The sequence below is a fragment of the Musa acuminata genome, chromosome BXJ3-8 (genome assembly GCF_036884655.1).
Source record: "Musa acuminata AAA Group cultivar baxijiao chromosome BXJ3-8, Cavendish_Baxijiao_AAA, whole genome shotgun sequence".
Taxonomy (NCBI): Eukaryota; Viridiplantae; Streptophyta; class Magnoliopsida; order Zingiberales; family Musaceae; genus Musa; species Musa acuminata.
In genome coordinates this window covers 1792036-1807346 of record NC_088356.1, presented here as the reverse complement: position 1 = coordinate 1807346, position 15311 = coordinate 1792036, and the positions used below count along the sequence as shown (strand labels likewise).

At 42.0% G+C, this 15311-nt stretch overlaps 2 protein-coding genes across 4 annotated transcripts; both read right to left on the bottom strand.

Moving 5' to 3' along the window:
• Window positions 1-354: 354 nt before the first annotated feature.
• Window positions 355-3759, bottom strand: LOC103994040 (auxin transporter-like protein 4). Of its 3 annotated transcripts, none has more exons than XM_065161380.1 (9): window positions 3393-3759; window positions 3127-3280; window positions 2645-2987; window positions 2378-2563; window positions 2157-2269; window positions 1888-2071; window positions 1580-1677; window positions 949-1414; window positions 355-848 (listed from the first exon to the last, which is right to left on the bottom strand). In XM_065161380.1, exons 3-9 carry the CDS (start codon window positions 2834-2836, stop codon window positions 624-626), a joined length of 1464 nt encoding a protein of 487 aa, XP_065017452.1. In that variant the 5' UTR covers window positions 2837-2987; window positions 3127-3280; window positions 3393-3759; the 3' UTR covers window positions 355-623. The 3 variants fall into 3 exon arrangements, with proteins under 3 accessions (XP_065017452.1, XP_065017451.1, XP_009412579.2); XM_065161379.1 differs by having other exon boundaries at window positions 3400-3759; XM_009414304.3 differs by having other exon boundaries at window positions 2645-2935; window positions 3400-3759.
• A 5966-nt stretch (window positions 3760-9725) lies between these two features.
• On the bottom strand, window positions 9726-11351 carry LOC135645668 (transcription factor MYB119-like). Its single transcript, XM_065164294.1, has 3 exons — window positions 10939-11351; window positions 10711-10837; window positions 9726-10451 (listed from the first exon to the last, which is right to left on the bottom strand). The coding sequence occupies exons 1-3, from the start codon at window positions 11349-11351 to the stop codon at window positions 9726-9728; spliced, it is 1266 nt and encodes a 421-aa protein (XP_065020366.1).
• Between the last annotated feature and the right edge of the window lie 3960 nt (window positions 11352-15311).

The window sequence follows — 15311 nt, the reverse complement described above, 5'->3', positions numbered from 1 at the left end:
GTGGTTTCGCTCATCATATCCTATAGCGAAACACAAGCCTCAAGAGAAATCGTAAATGCCATGTTTACATCTTATGCTCAGTTTCATGTGGTTAAAATGGAAACTTAGCAGGCTGCCGAAGCAGCACGAAGCGTGGAGATCAGGTAGAGGGAGAGAGAGAGAGAGAGAGAGACCGCCCGCACGAGACCCCACAACAGTAATCCCCCCCCCTTGGCTAGGCATTTGCTTAGACAACAGGGACCATTTTTTGCAACTACAGACAAGCATACATTAATTGCGCTCACATTGGCCTGTCTCTTGTAAGTGTCTATATCCGTGTTATGTCAAAGCAAGAGTTCTCTCGGCCACCAGTGGTTAACATGGAATTGCACTGTGTTTTGACAAAAGACTAGCATTCATCAGGCAGAAGTTACAGTATGACATGGTAAACGATGCGACTGAGAGTCGAAGAATAGAAACCTGTAACAGATCAGCCAACACCACCGGGCGATGGCAGGAGGGCCAGCCCACAATGAACCATTCACCTTTTCTTTGTATGTGACAGTTTTAACTGATATCCAAAGGTCGACTAACAACTTTGTTCTATGGAGCAGGTTTCAAGGTGTGTGTGAGAGGCAGGTGGTTCAGTGATGCTGCTGTGGTGCGGGCGCAGGGGGTGGCTGTGTCTTAGGGCACTGGTAGCACTTGGCGAAGAGCCCGAAGGTGTCGACCTGGTTGATGAAGTTGGTCATGCTGGCCCACCCGCCGATCCCGAAGCCGACCACGAGCACCCACCCCACCACGAAGGCGTTCACCGCGTACATCGCCGCCCAGCTTGGCAAGAACAAGGGCGGCTTCTCGGCGGCATTCTGCAACCACAGCCAAGACGCAGGACGATGTTGAACGCTGTAGCAGTACTCGCTTACTAACTAACCATCGAGACCAGATGTGAAAGCAGATGGATGGTACCTGTCGTGCAGACTGCGTCCGGTAGGTGAGCATGTGAGCCAGAGCAGGAATGATGTAGACGGTGAAGCTGACGAGGAGCGCGCCCACCGCGGAGTTGATGGGCCCGAAGAAGGGGAAGACGATGGCCAGGAACCAGATGGGGATGACGACGGGGAGGCGAGCCAAGGCTCGCAGGCAAATACTCCGGGTGTCGTGCACTCCGATCACCTTCTCCCACACGAAGTAGAGCGGGGTGCAGGCGAAGCCGAAGGTGATGAACTGGTGGATGAGCATGAGGATGACGGCGGCGTCCCTCCACCCGGACCTTGGCAGCAGCGAGAAGGCGTTGGAGTGCGTCAGCAGCTGGTCCCCGAAGGCCCAGTACACGGCAGCCGCCGACGGCAGCGTCAGCGTGAACACGTACAGCGTCGCCAGTAGGTAGATGTACTTGAACTTTTGCGGCCTCCACATGGCGTGCATTATCTCCCTGTGGACACGAACAAGTGAGCGCAGCAGTAAAAATTTCCCCGCCAGGTCACCATGCGGGCGGGCCCCCCTCGCCCAACCCATGGGCATCCCTGGCTCGTAGTCCACAGGTGACTCACGCGTCTCCCTGACACGTACACCTGAGACTCAAGTGTGGAGCACTCACACGGTGACCGCGTGGCCGCCGAAGGTGTAGAGTATGTTGGTGGCTCCGGTGAAGTACAGCACCAGCTTCGTCGGACCCGAGTGCGCCACGCCTTCCGCCTGCATCAGCCACCCAAAGAAGAGCATCATTGTCATGATTCCTTCCCCTCTTCCACACAGCAGCGATACTATTCGGGGCCGAAGTGGGGACGAGAAGAAGGTCATCGACCAACAAACCAGATTCCAAGCTGAGTTCATCTGATCCTCCACGCAACATGTTTCTATTACCGTTTACTTTCACTACTCTTGTTGTGGATGATGCTATGTTACCTGGCCGTGGACGACGGCGGCGATGGTGAGGTACCAGGCGGTGTAGGTGGTCATGCCGAGGCCGAGGAAGGACCATAACCTGTAGTTGTGGAAGGAGGGTATGAACACGGTGGTGGCGCAGCAGGCGCCAAAGATGTACGTCCATGTCCTCTTATCCAGCCGATCATTGATGTAGTATATGTTGCTGCTCCATCATCAGACCACAACAAGCAGAACTTCCATGTATCAACGAGCAGTTAAGATCCAAAAAATTGGAGGAAAGAACGAACCTGGCACAGGCGATGAGCTGGATGACTGAGCCGAAGAGGAGGAAGGTACAGTTGAAGGCGAGGCCGGCGGCCTTCCAGTACCGCCCCAGCAGTCCATCAAGCACCTCGTACCACTGCACGTAGGTAGAGGAGGAAGATCAAGGAAACATAAAGGAACAGGGGAAAAGTAGGAGCAGAGGAAAGAGAGAGCTCGTGAAGGATGCAAGAAAGCAGGATCTGACCTGGATAACGTGGTTGCTGAAGCTGACGTTTTCCTTCTCCTTCCGAGTCCGGTACTCGACGTAGAGAACGCTGATGAGGTACGCCGTCCAGCTGCCCATGATGCCATAGAACAGCTGCAGGATCACCCCGGACAGCATCCCCAGCTGCGAGAACGAGTACGGCAGCGTCAGCAGCACCTGCGCCACCTGCAGATTTGCCACCTCTTTAGAGGAGAAGGCACACAAACTGGATTCTTGGTTAATATGTGATCGGCCGGCATGGAGTACTTGATTGGAGGAGCAGCTGAACCAGGCATCCCAGGCGGAGCCGCCGTGCCAGAGGAGGCTCTTCATGGTGAACGCGGAGTCCCTCCCTCCGTCCGCTTCCTTGCCGCCGCTCCCCTGCTCCATCTCACTGTTGAAGGCAGCGATGCCGCTGGCCACGATGGCAGCCTCCTCGGCTTGCGTCTGCGGCGGCATCTTTCCTTCCTCTGCTGAAGCCTCACCACGGGCCTCCCTTCACCGGTCTCCTCGTCCTCCCAACAGCAACAGCAACAGCGCCAAGGAAGCCGATCCGATCTACCCACGCGTTTCGAGATATGGATAATAGAGAGAAACACGACAAGGATCACTGTAGACGCGAGTAGGACGTCAAAAGACACCACAGTCAAGAGAAGAGCGATAAGATAGGGGGAGAAAAGGGGAACAGCGAAGACACCCAGAGATTTAGTTCTGGTGAGTGACCGAATCAACATGAAGCAGCTGCTTACCTCTTATTACTGGGCAAGAAGAGAATTCAACCCAGGAAGAGAGCAACTCCGAGCAGATAAACGCACCAGCCGACGCTGACGCTGCTTAGAGCTTATGCGTTAGAAGGTGAGGAGCAGAGTAACGCGCGTCCTCGCTTCCCTCTCCGTAACAACACTGCAAGGTGGCATTCGGCAAGCGTGACGGCGTGCGCAGGTTGTGCAGCCAAAAGGGAAGTGGCAGAAACAGAAGAAAAGAGACTCGAGGACGGAAGCGAGATGAGACGTACTCCTAACCTTTGCTTCCGTCGCACTTCTCGTTCGAACACTGACCGAGCCGTCCTTCCTTTTACTGTTCGAACCACACACGCTCTCTCTACGCCGAAGAACCGCAGTAAATACACGCGCTTCGAGCTAGAAGCACGAGAAGAGATGGGAGTGTTGGTGGCAGCCTTTTAGCCGAGATGCTCTTCGTCGCAACAGCAGCAGCAGCAGCAGCAGCAGCAGCTTGAGATACAGAGGTTGGATTCGTGGAGATGAGTCGATCTCTGGATTTTGATTGGCAGTCTCCCAATGGTCAGCGGTAGGAGTGGCTGCAACCTCTTGACTTCGCTCGGTAACTTTCTGCCCTTTACCAAAGGTTTCTTAAGCTGCAACCATCTCTCTCTCTCTCACTCTCTCTCTCTCCCACACACGCACAGTCATCAATCGTCCAGCATTATTACATACACAGATCATTCTTAGCTAACGCACTTGCATTTATCTCACGGCATTTAATGCCTTTTAAAACGGTGAGGGCGACTGCCGCATCCATCAATCCCCTTTCTTCCTTCTTTTTGACCCAATTATGTCTCATCATTCTTCCTTCTTTTATTTCCTTTTGCCTTTTCCACCCCATACTCGCTTGATCTCTTTTTCTTCTGTTTCCAACACACCCATTAGCTGCTTCTTTTTATTCAACTGTTTTTCCAACACCTCTCTCACCCAAATCTGTGGTAATAGAAAACGCCAAAGAGGCCAAACCATAGGAGTAGGAAACTATCAGTCATGTCTATCCTTATACACTTCGAAAATATTATTTTTATTTTTATTTTTTATACAAAATAAGCGACGAAGACCTCATTAAAATTGAAAAAATATATATATGATAATTTATCGAAGTATTTACCAATTAAATTAATTAATATCTTTAAAAAAGTAATTTAAGAGTGATACTACTATCAAACACTCAGCTAGCTAGCTAGCTAAGTCTTTTCTGCTTATTTTTAATCTTATATATATATATATATATATATATATATATATATATATATATATATATATATATATATATTCCATCCTCCCTATACAATTTTCTCATTAATGTCAGTTAATTATTATTTATTTTTATTATATTTCAGTAGTATCATATGATACAAAATAGTGAATTATCATCTAATTGAATTTTGAATACTAATTCTCTTATAAAAGAAAAAATAGTGAAGACGAGATTTAAGTCCTATATATATATATATATATATATATATATATATATATATATATATATATGTGTGTGTGTGAGAGAAAACTGAACAAGAATATATGAGAAACCTGAACAAAAACACATGAGAAATATATATATATGATAAAACTAAATAAAAATATATAAGAAATCTGAACAAGAACATATGAGAAATATATATCTGAATAAGAATATATGAGAAATCTGAACAAGAACGCATGAGAAAAAATTCGACCAGCTTAATGTGATAATGACTAATTATTTGCTTTTGGACGCAACGTCATGTGCTTCATGTACCTCGGAATCTTGCACAGCATTGTTAGGAACTAAGACCATCAACAACATCTTTAGATAGTGAGAGTCATAATTTACATTTGACCTAAATCCTCCCCCACCCAAATTATATAGTAATGCTTCTCGACGGGACGGGAAAGCATGACTCGTTAGTAGGAATGGTCAAAAGGCCTTTGATTAGGGTTGCCAATTGGGTTTGGTATGTCCCATGTTTCCATGGAAAGAAATCTTTTCAAAGTAGCTTTATGTGGCGTCAATTCGGAATTTGGAGAACTCTTTTCTACATTTAATCCTAAACAATTGGGACATTGTACTTTTGTTTTTTCTTTAATGTTGTTGTAGTGACGCTTTGTGAATGATGCAAGATAAGAAGGAAGTAAGAAGATGCAAGATATATCTATTGAACGGAAGACGAGGAGGAAGCCAATAACATCTAATCTGTAGATTTAACGATGCACCTTAAAATCGTCGACGTTATGCCATCTTCATCTCCTCTGTTCGATCGTCCATCTACACAAGCAAGTATGTCGATGGGAGAGTTAAAGATGTCTATTTGGAGAAGGGTAAGTAGAGAGATCCCTCCTCTCTACTTATCTGGCTGTGGCTTATTTGGAAGTCATCTAATGAAGACTTTTTTTATCTGAAGACAGTGATAAGATAGATCAAGTCCTCGTTACTTACTTGGGATCCTCCATTGGAGGCTGATGTAAGCTTAACTACAATGATTACTGGGATTAAGGAGACGATGGGATACGTAAATCTGATATTTCCGTGGATGTAGAAATTTGTCCGTAGGATATATTATTATAATCACTGATGATTTTTTTTTTCTCCCTTAACATAAGTCAAATAATAATAAATAATATATATATTTTTAATTTAATTTATTAATTTTCTAGTTTGTGCAGCAAATAATTAATTTACTTCTTAATCATGTCAACAAATTAGAAGTTGTATCAATCAATTAAATTATTAATTGATTTATTTCTTATTAAATAATATAATTTTTAGAAAGTAAATAATTTAAATTCTATTTTCACATGTGAATCATAAGAAATAAATATTATAATTATACCTGTGTGTGAAAGTAAAATAAAAAAATTAAAAATAAAAATTAAATTAATGTTTATCTTTTGAGGAGAGCTCATTCCTTATCGAGCTCGGTAGTGAGAGACTTGAGTAAAGGATTTCAAAGAGAGGTAAGATCATCTATTCTTTTAGGATTTTAAATTCCAAATCAGTTTTATAAGGATTTTAGATTGATTCCATTAGGTGTTAATTAAATTAAATTTGATTTAAATTAATTGAATTATTTGAATTAGGGTTATGGTTGATCAACGACTATTGAGAACTATTGAGATATTGATGTCTTATGTCTTTATGATTTGATGAATTTAAAATTTTAATATGAAGATATCATTTAAAAAATAATTAATAATTATTTTCTTCTAATTTTTAGATTAAATTAATAATATTGATGTGACTATGTTGAGTAATCTATATTAGAAGTATAACCTATGAAAAAAAGGTATGGATCCATTACAATGTGAGAGCCATAAATGGATATAGTCCGGTAGATTATAACATTTTCTCATACTACTTCTTGAATATATACATGAATAAATAAATAAATATAAATAAGTAACAATGATTAATATATATCATTGCCTAACTTTAACATAAGAAAATATCTTCTCGGGAGGCATACTCGATATAGGTCTCGTTACAAGAGAAGAGACAATACAACATGGTTCGATTCTACAGTGAAGTTCAAACCTTTGGGCATCAATAATTATATTGGGAAGATTTCATATGAATTATTAATACACGTTGGAGATTGGACCTCAAGGGCAGCCACGAGCACGAATGATCTTTTTATATCATATAGTTTATACATGATATAAACTACAGTGTTCCCAATCTATATTGTTCGTTTATGATATGTCGATTTTGAGATACCAATATAAGAGCATCGGTTTGACCACATAAGAGCATCAGTAGCTTAAACTCTTACACCAGTATTAATGTTGGTTTTGAACAATGTCATCACTAACTTTGGTCAAGCATCTATATATACATCATGAAACATCACATGCTTTGTTGCACATAGAGAATGCCTGCACCTTTCAGCTTCTGCAGCTCAACCAGGATAAGAAACCACTTTTCCCCTCCTGTCTCGTTCCATCTGTATGCATGCACAGCGTCTATCCATTTCACTGTCCCTTACCAGCAGTACATGATGATGATGTATGCCCAAGCTTATGTATACTTAATGTGGACAAAATCGAGTGAACAAGGCACCAGAGAGCAAAGGAAAGGGTCTCTTTCTCTCTCTCTTTCTCTCTCACTCTCCCCATGGTGGATCGATCTGATTGAAATGGAGGGACCAAATTTAGAGTCCTCCGCACTAACTACTGCCTGCTAGAAACTCTGAGCAATTTGGTCCTCTTCTTCTTCTTCTTCTTCCTCCTCCTTACTGTGACTCCCACATGCATCATCCACGTACTATATGAGCACCGACAGAGAGCAACACTACCTCGGACATGGCATATGTATTTTGTTCAAAGGAATCATTTAGCATAAGATTTGAGTGCAGTGTTTTTAGAGTAAACTAAGAAGCGAGTCTTGAGAATATCCCATCGATCTATGTTGTTCTTTGCCGAGGCAACATTAGCATCTAGTAGAAAGCAATAACCCACCAACAGCAATCTTCCAAGTAATTAATCTTCTATGCATATCCACTCAAGTGTGTTCAACACTAGTGTGATTGATTCAGAAGATCTATAAACGAGTATGATCATGTCGCGTGGACAATCTCAATCTGTCGAGTAATGTGGTCATAAACAGTGAAGACAACTACTAATGGTCCATTTCTCGCTCCATTTGACCAACACACCGAGACATATACCTATTGCAACTCTCCAAATGCATCCATAATTGCGCACCCGAGTGACTCTCAATCATCGCTGGTCCAAACCGCAGCATGTTCATAGCATATTTGAGAGAGTGAGAGAAAGAGAGAGAGAATCAACAGGAGTTGGAAGACCGACCTGCTGCCTTCCTCCCGTGTAGTCGACATCATCAACCCGGTGCAATCGCCAGGGTTGCGTACGTACGCGCAGCTCGTGCTCTGCTGCAGCGTTGCTTTACGACAGGACAGGAGTACTGGGAGATGAGATCTGTGATCATGGAAGGCGGGTGGCGAGCCTCGTTCAAAAGAAGGTAGATTAGGCAGCGAAAGGTATCGTCTTTCTGGTAGGTGGTGGTGGTGGTGGTGGGGTGGTGGGGGGATCGAAATCGAGGGTTTTAGTGGCGGATACCAACCACGGGACCACGACGATTTGCACCAAAAAGTCAAGCACCGCCATGCCTAGCTAAGGAGGCCATGAAAGGCATCCCCTAACCGTGAAAGGGGAAGGATTCAAAGAGAAGCATTCGCTCGATGGCGACCCTCAGTGCACCGCTCTCATCGTATCTAATTATAGCTTGCTTTTGGCTGGACATGGCTGCGTGTAGGGAGGGTGACCACGATTTTTCGGTTCCCAAACCGCCGGTTTTACTTCCATCCAATTTCGATTATTGAATTGATTTAGTTTCGATTTTAATTTGACCCACTAATTTAAATTAAATAATATTTCATCAAATTTAAAATCCAAACTTGTGGTTATGGAAATGGTTTAGTTTCGATTTTTAATTTGACTCATTGATTTAAATTAAAAAATATATTACAAATATTCAATCAAGATTTAAACCCAAAACAATAAGTTTTAAAGTAAGATATTAATCAATATACTGTAAAATCTATTTATATTTAGTGGATTTGAAATTATCAGTCCCAATTTAATTTTTAGGAATCGAAATCGATCCATATTTCTGGTTTGGTTTCCAACCATCGAATCATTGATCTAAGCTAATTTTGATTTTGGATCCATCCATCTCCAATTTGAATTGGTATTGACCTAGCAAAGCTGCTATCATACTAAGATTGGATCTTAACTTTCGGGCATTAACTAAGCCCGGTATCTTAACTTTCCTCGATTGTTATGAAGAAAATAAGTTTTCAATGAAACGATATTACAATTCTACATTCAATGAGTGACTATCTATGAACTCTTGTATCCCTGTATTGTATTTTGATACTAAAATTGAGAAATATTTCATATGATATTAATATATTCCGAAACATTTCATACGATATGCTCCGAAATATTTCATATGCCATTGATATATTCCGAAACATTTCATACGCCATTGATATGGTTTAAAAATATTTCATATGTCATTGATATGCTTCGAAAATGTGTATATCAATGATGTATGAAATGTGTATATCAAACATTTTATTATAATATTTTCAGTAATACTATAAAAATATTTTTAGAATATTGAATTTATAATATCTTATACTATTTTCAATAATATCAGAAAAATATTATAAAAATAATTATTTTAAATTACATTATAGTGTTCCTTTGGTATTATTGAAAATACTATAATTAGCGTTACTGGAAGTGCTTTCGAGGGGGAATTCGCGTGAATGGAAGCAAATTACAATCGACGCCTCGCCTCGCAGTTCACGCGTTATGTCATACAAATCCCAACCGAAGAACTCAAGTGGAGACAAAAGCTTAAACAGAAGACCATGGCGTTGCTCCAACAACAGTCTTTGTCCTGTGTGTTATCTATACCGCTAAGCAACTGAATCATATTGGAAGTTTAAGTCACGTCTGTGCTGCCACTGACACACATTGCATGCATGCACGTAACTCCACCTGTTGTGGTTTGAGAAAGAACGGAGATGAGTTGACCGAGTGGACCCGTTGAAGATTCAAAAGCACTTGGAATTAGCAACGTGTAACGCACTGTGGCTGCTGCTACTCTGAGAGGAGGAAGAGAACTGCAGGGATAACATCTCTACCAGATCCAAGTCTCTGTTTCTACTCGTCGAAGAAGCTCGAGCTTTCAGAAGCTCCCAAGTGTTATCCATTCCGATCACATCAGTCGATGAAGCGGACGCGTAATTCCGGGAATGTAGATGAGTGCTGCGACTGGACTCACTGAAGTTGTTGCTGCAGCTGTGTGCAGTTGGTGGATAGCAACCTCCGCCAATGCAAGGCGTTGGCATGCACTGACACGCATCGAAGGCCAGACGATTGAGTGCCGAGCCATGCATGAAAGAACCATGGGTTTCCCCTCTCTGGAGTCCTCCCGCTGACCGCGTGTGTAGGAGACGTTCCTCCATGCTGCCGGTGGAATCTTGAGTTGATGTGGATGATGGTGTTGTCTTGGTGCTGCATGTTTTGTTGAAGTCGAGGGTAGTACTCTTGCTCTGGATGTACTCTTGCAGAACGGAGGGAGGGCATCTTCCGCCGTTGTCTGGGTTTCCTCTGCGGCTCGTCTTGGCGTTCATCTTCCTTTTGGTGGCATTCCAGTGGTTCTTAATGGAGTTCTCAGATCTGCCTGACATATGTCTTGCGATCTCGGCCCATCTGTTTCCGAACTTCATGTGAGCTTCTATTAGTTGCCTCTCCTCTTCCTCCGTCCACAGAGCCTTCTGCTAGTACTAAGCACAAGTGTGGATTATTGGGAAATAATGGGCAGAGAATTGAGATTGGGTAAGCTATGATCATTGTAGTAAGCTTATATATGGTTTGGAGATTGAAGCGCCAGTTAAGTTATTAGACATTTATGACCTATCATGCATAAGATGTAAGAGTTATATTCTTGGTTGTTCTGAAAAAGTAGTAATGGCAGCAAGAAAGAATCAGCATGAAACACGCATGCATGGACAGAAAGAGAAGAGAAGACAGAACCTTGATGTCCGGGCGCAGATGATTATGCCATCTTTCTCTGCACTGCTTCCCGATCCTACCGAACATGTTCCTAGAAATGTAAGACCATTTCCTGACGCCATGTTGCTTCACCAATCGAACCAACTGACTGCAACACAAACGAGCAGAACTTGCAAGACCATTAATTATCTCCTGCACTTCCCTAAAGGAATGAATAAGAAGGCTACTCCCTGCTATCGATCTCATTACCTATCTTCCTCCGCTGTCCACTGTCCTTTGACGACATATGCAGCAGTAGCATCACCATTAATAGAGGACCATGAGCTGCTTCGCACCTGCTTCTCTTCTCCACGGTCCTCCTTTTTCACCACCTCATTCTTGCAGCTATCGCTAACAAGATCGCCATAAAAGCTGGAAGCATTCAACAGAATACCAGCATTAGGAGTAATACCTATTGCACCAATCAGGGAACCAGCCGACCGTTCTGGATCTCCATGATCTTGTGCTCTCTTCTCTGCAGGATCCCGGAAAACACATGGCTCCTCTTGGCCATAACCGGAAAGGAACCTCTCCGAAGACATCAAAGGAGGAGGCGGCCGAACAGGACTACAGGGAGGGGTCCTCCCTGCAAAGCCATGGGGACGTGCAGCTGCTGGGTCCATGTCAAAGAAGAGGACACGGTCAAGAGTGGGACACTAGCCGGAACTCTTCATCAGCGTGGGAAGGGGAGGAGGAAGAAAAGAGGGGGTTCAGTTTATGTACTGTAATCAATGATCAACACCACCAATGAACTGAACATAGCCGTTCGATTCCACAAAGCGGATGGCTGCGGAGGCTCTATGGCTTGTAACGCTTCAGCTCCCCCATAGTCTCTGTTGGGTACGACGAAGGAAAAGCATATCTTTTATTCCGAAAATGGCCCTCATCTTAGTTCTACTTGCGGCATATGTAATGAATGATTTCGTAATCGTAATTGAATCGGACGATTAAGAATTGCTGGCGACTCTAATCCTGATTCGAAAGATTGTTTAAATAGCATTGATAACATAAGATCGCTTAATCTCCGTCATGACCCGAGCCTCATGGGCTAACTAGCCTATCAACTTTTGTTTGGTCTAAATCACTGACCAAAATATTTAAGCTGAAGTTAATAATAATACACTCATCAGATCCTTATAACTCAATCTTAATCTTGTCCACTTTCGATGTAGGACTAATCAAGGGGTGTTACATAACGTATCCGTTATATGATCTTAATCGGACGGATCGTATCTTCCCAATCAATATAGAGCAGGGAACAGTTGAAGCTAATCCGATAGTTTATCCAGTGCTAGCTTGACCCAATACTATGGCTTATAGAACGATGGCTTATAGAGTGATGATATGAACCATAGAGCCCAGTTAACTTGGGTCATCTTGCATGTGTCGAAGAAATCAAGTTTCGATCAAGAAATGGGCTTACATGACGCATCCATTTGAAAGAAGAGACTCTCTCCATGCCCAATTGCACCAGTGACTTCAAATTAGTTTGCTAACATGTAATGGAACACCAAACGAAGACGTGGTCAACACACAGATTTCATATAAATTGACTTCTTTCTTCGCTCAATCTATAGCTTTCATTGTTATATGATTGTTATACATGGATGACATACTCGATGTGATAGGAATGATATTATCGATTAATCATTATTTGATACGTTCTTTCATACGAAGTCTAAACGGAAAAAAAAAAAGAGATAATAGTTATCTCTTATTGGTCTGCCTATGTAGAAATTGGTCTAAGATAGACAATTATGAATTATTTTTACTCTTGTCGCTTATCCCTCAAAGAAGTGATCAAAGGAGTGTAAGACCAATGTGTTAGATGGGCCATATATTATACTTCAAGACCCTCACTAGAAAACCCCCAAAGCATACCTTTGAGTGGGATAAATGATAGAAAGGATATTATTGATCAACCACCATCCGATATGTATTCTTCACGTAGCGTTTAAGATGGAAGAAGGAGACAAAAGTTGTTCTCATCAATCTACTCAAATGAATATCGATCCAAGATAGACAGTTATAGGTTGTCTCCACCATTGTTGCCAATGTAAAAAAGAGACTAAATCAAGATTATTAAAAATGATTAAAAAAATTATTCCCCTAAAGAATATTTTATAAAATATATTATTCCCTCATTTTTAACATAGTCAAGATGTCATTATTTATCATTGGTGATTACAATTATTTAACTCATGTTAGGAGTTATAGGGATCGCCTCAAGAAACCTCTTCTAACCTCGGTTTTTTTTTTTGTACAAATGACACTTCGAATAATCTTTTTGAGAGTTCAACGTTATCACCCTAGGAACACTTCAGATAATCTTCTTGGAAGCTCGACGTTTATACCTCAAAGACATCTTGAATAACCATACATACATGGGTCAAAACTACTACTAAACATCATTAAAATCTTCATATAACACAATGGATGACATTTCTATAGTTAATTGGACGCATTAAATCACTGTCACCATCCCTAAGGTGTAAGGCATTTCTTGGAGAAGTTTACTTGTTTATTTACTTGAACTAAAACCTTTGGTGCAATTGGAAATCAACACAAAAGAATATATATATTCTAAATAATGAAAATTAGCACCCTCGGGAGTGACTAGTGAGACCAATACCTACGTGGAAAGACGGGAAACCAAGTTTGAAGCGTACGTCACGGCACATCATTTTCTTCTGTATCATCTTCTCATAGATATCCAAATGGTACAGAACTTTTCCCAATGGGAATGCTTCCTGTTATATCACAGTCATCTGGATAAGCCGAGCACGGTTGTCAAACTTGATGATTTCAGTAACAGTGTGATATGATCAAAGATAATGTGAAACTAATAGGATGATCATGTCCTCGTTTGTTCGAAGAAGACAAGAAACCCAAGTGCTTCAGAATGACTCTTATCCTCACCTTGGAAGAAAACGAACTTGCCTTCCACCTCCAAGTACAGGAGGAATCCGGCATATACCGAGAACAACCGGTCATCAAGAAGCCATTTGGTTTATCGATCACTTCCCAGAAACTCCAGTTTACTATCCCACGGGAGGCCAGAAAACTTACACTGTGTTCTTGTAATGTACTGTACAAGTCACGGACTAGACAGCAGAAAGTGAAATGAAGGCTCCTTTTTGCTGTAGGTTATTGTCCTCTTCCCGAGAGATGTAAGCAGGAAGCAATGGAGCTTTTGAGTCCAAGTGATTTGCCAACCTTGTCGAAATCGGCGTGTCATGATCTGCATGGCCCCCGAAGCCTCGTATCGGACGCCTCGTACGTTACAAACTCGCCCATGTGCTTGCTCGGTCCAAAGTCGAGCGAAAGCATGCGCAGGATCCACTCCCTGCTGTCTCCGTTGAGAGGTCAAGAGATCTACCGACTGCAAGAGGGGAAGGCACTTCAGGAACACTGAGGAAGGTACTCGATCAGGGCCCATGAACTCGTCTATAACATCAGCTTGGGAGTCTTGCTTGTGGGCAGATGCTGGTTGCTCGATTGCGTTTCTCCTCTAGCGAACGACTCTTGTGATGATCGAGACTTGGAGTTATATTCTCAGATGATCGAGGTATGGATATGCGCTAGACTCCAAATCCATGTGGAGTTCCCACCAATTGCTTTGCTTCATCATGCATCTGGATGTTCTTAGTGGCAGGACGCGACTGGCTGTGCTCGAAGCAGTGTGGAAGTGAATAGACTCTGAACGCTATCAGGCTAGATTGTTCCTACGAGAATATGATGGAGAAAAATATAAAATAATAAATTTAATTTTTTTTTATATGTTTTGATATTTAATTAATCTATGATTTAAGGATTAATCATAAATTTGAGTGTATGATTTGATTACATGATTGAAGATATTCTCTCCCTCACAACCGGATAAATACTTATTACTTCAACGAATAAAATCATTTCTTTTACAATAAAAACTTCTTCCTTCAAGCAAGACTCTCTCTTTCTCCCTACCCTGCTAATTTATTTATGATTGCTATTCTTTCTCGCCTTCTCTATTGCTACTTTATGACTTTTGCAGAATTCATATTCTGGCATTGCATCGAAAATGATACGTGTGACTCCTTTATGATAATCTCCTAGTATGATTCATTTATAGTAGATTTAATCCTCTCCATCACTGTGTAGTTCTGCTCGGTGAGCGTTCCCTTTGCTCCTATCTACTACCCAACGTCTTCAATAGCATCATCATCTTTTTCTTATTTATTGTCGAACTCACTAGCACCACGGATCCAAGGTCGACCTCTCAGCGATAGTCTATTGTCGTCTATCATCCTCTCTAATACGTTGTCAGCACTTGTGGTTAAGAGAACTGAGAGGAAGAAAGAGATCACCCTCTACTTCATATCTCATATTAGTTCCTCCTTTGTATAATTATCAGACTTGCTATTAGTAGCAGAAACAATTAGCTAGGTGTGTTGTAAACTTCATATCTCATGAGAGGAACTAATATGAGATCACCTTTATTCTCCTTGCTAAAATTATCAAACTTGGCTCATTTTTTTTTTGTTAATCAGCTTCACTAACTCTTTATTCGTACAATGACCAAAGAGATATATAATATATCTACC

Excerpts from the sequence above, each read along its gene's own strand:
- LOC103994040 (XM_065161380.1), bottom strand. The coding sequence starts at position 2,836 with ATGCCGCCGCAGACGCAAGCCGAGGAGGCTGCCATCGTGGCCAGCGGC. Across the intron at positions 2,564-2,644 it reads TCAGCTGCTCCTCCAATCAA|GTGGCGCAGGTGCTGCTGAC; the intron begins GTACTCCATGCC and ends GCAAATCTGCAG. Across the intron at positions 2,270-2,377 it reads TCAGCAACCACGTTATCCAG|TGGTACGAGGTGCTTGATGG; the intron begins GTCAGATCCTGC and ends ACCTACGTGCAG.
- LOC135645668 (XM_065164294.1), bottom strand. The coding sequence starts at position 11,351 with ATGGACCCAGCAGCTGCACGTCCCCATGGCTTTGCAGGGAGGACCCCT. Across the intron at positions 10,838-10,938 it reads TGGACAGCGGAGGAAGATAG|TCAGTTGGTTCGATTGGTGA; the intron begins GTAATGAGATCG and ends TTTGTGTTGCAG. Across the intron at positions 10,452-10,710 it reads ATCTGCGCCCGGACATCAAG|AAGGCTCTGTGGACGGAGGA; the intron begins GTTCTGTCTTCT and ends TAGTACTAGCAG.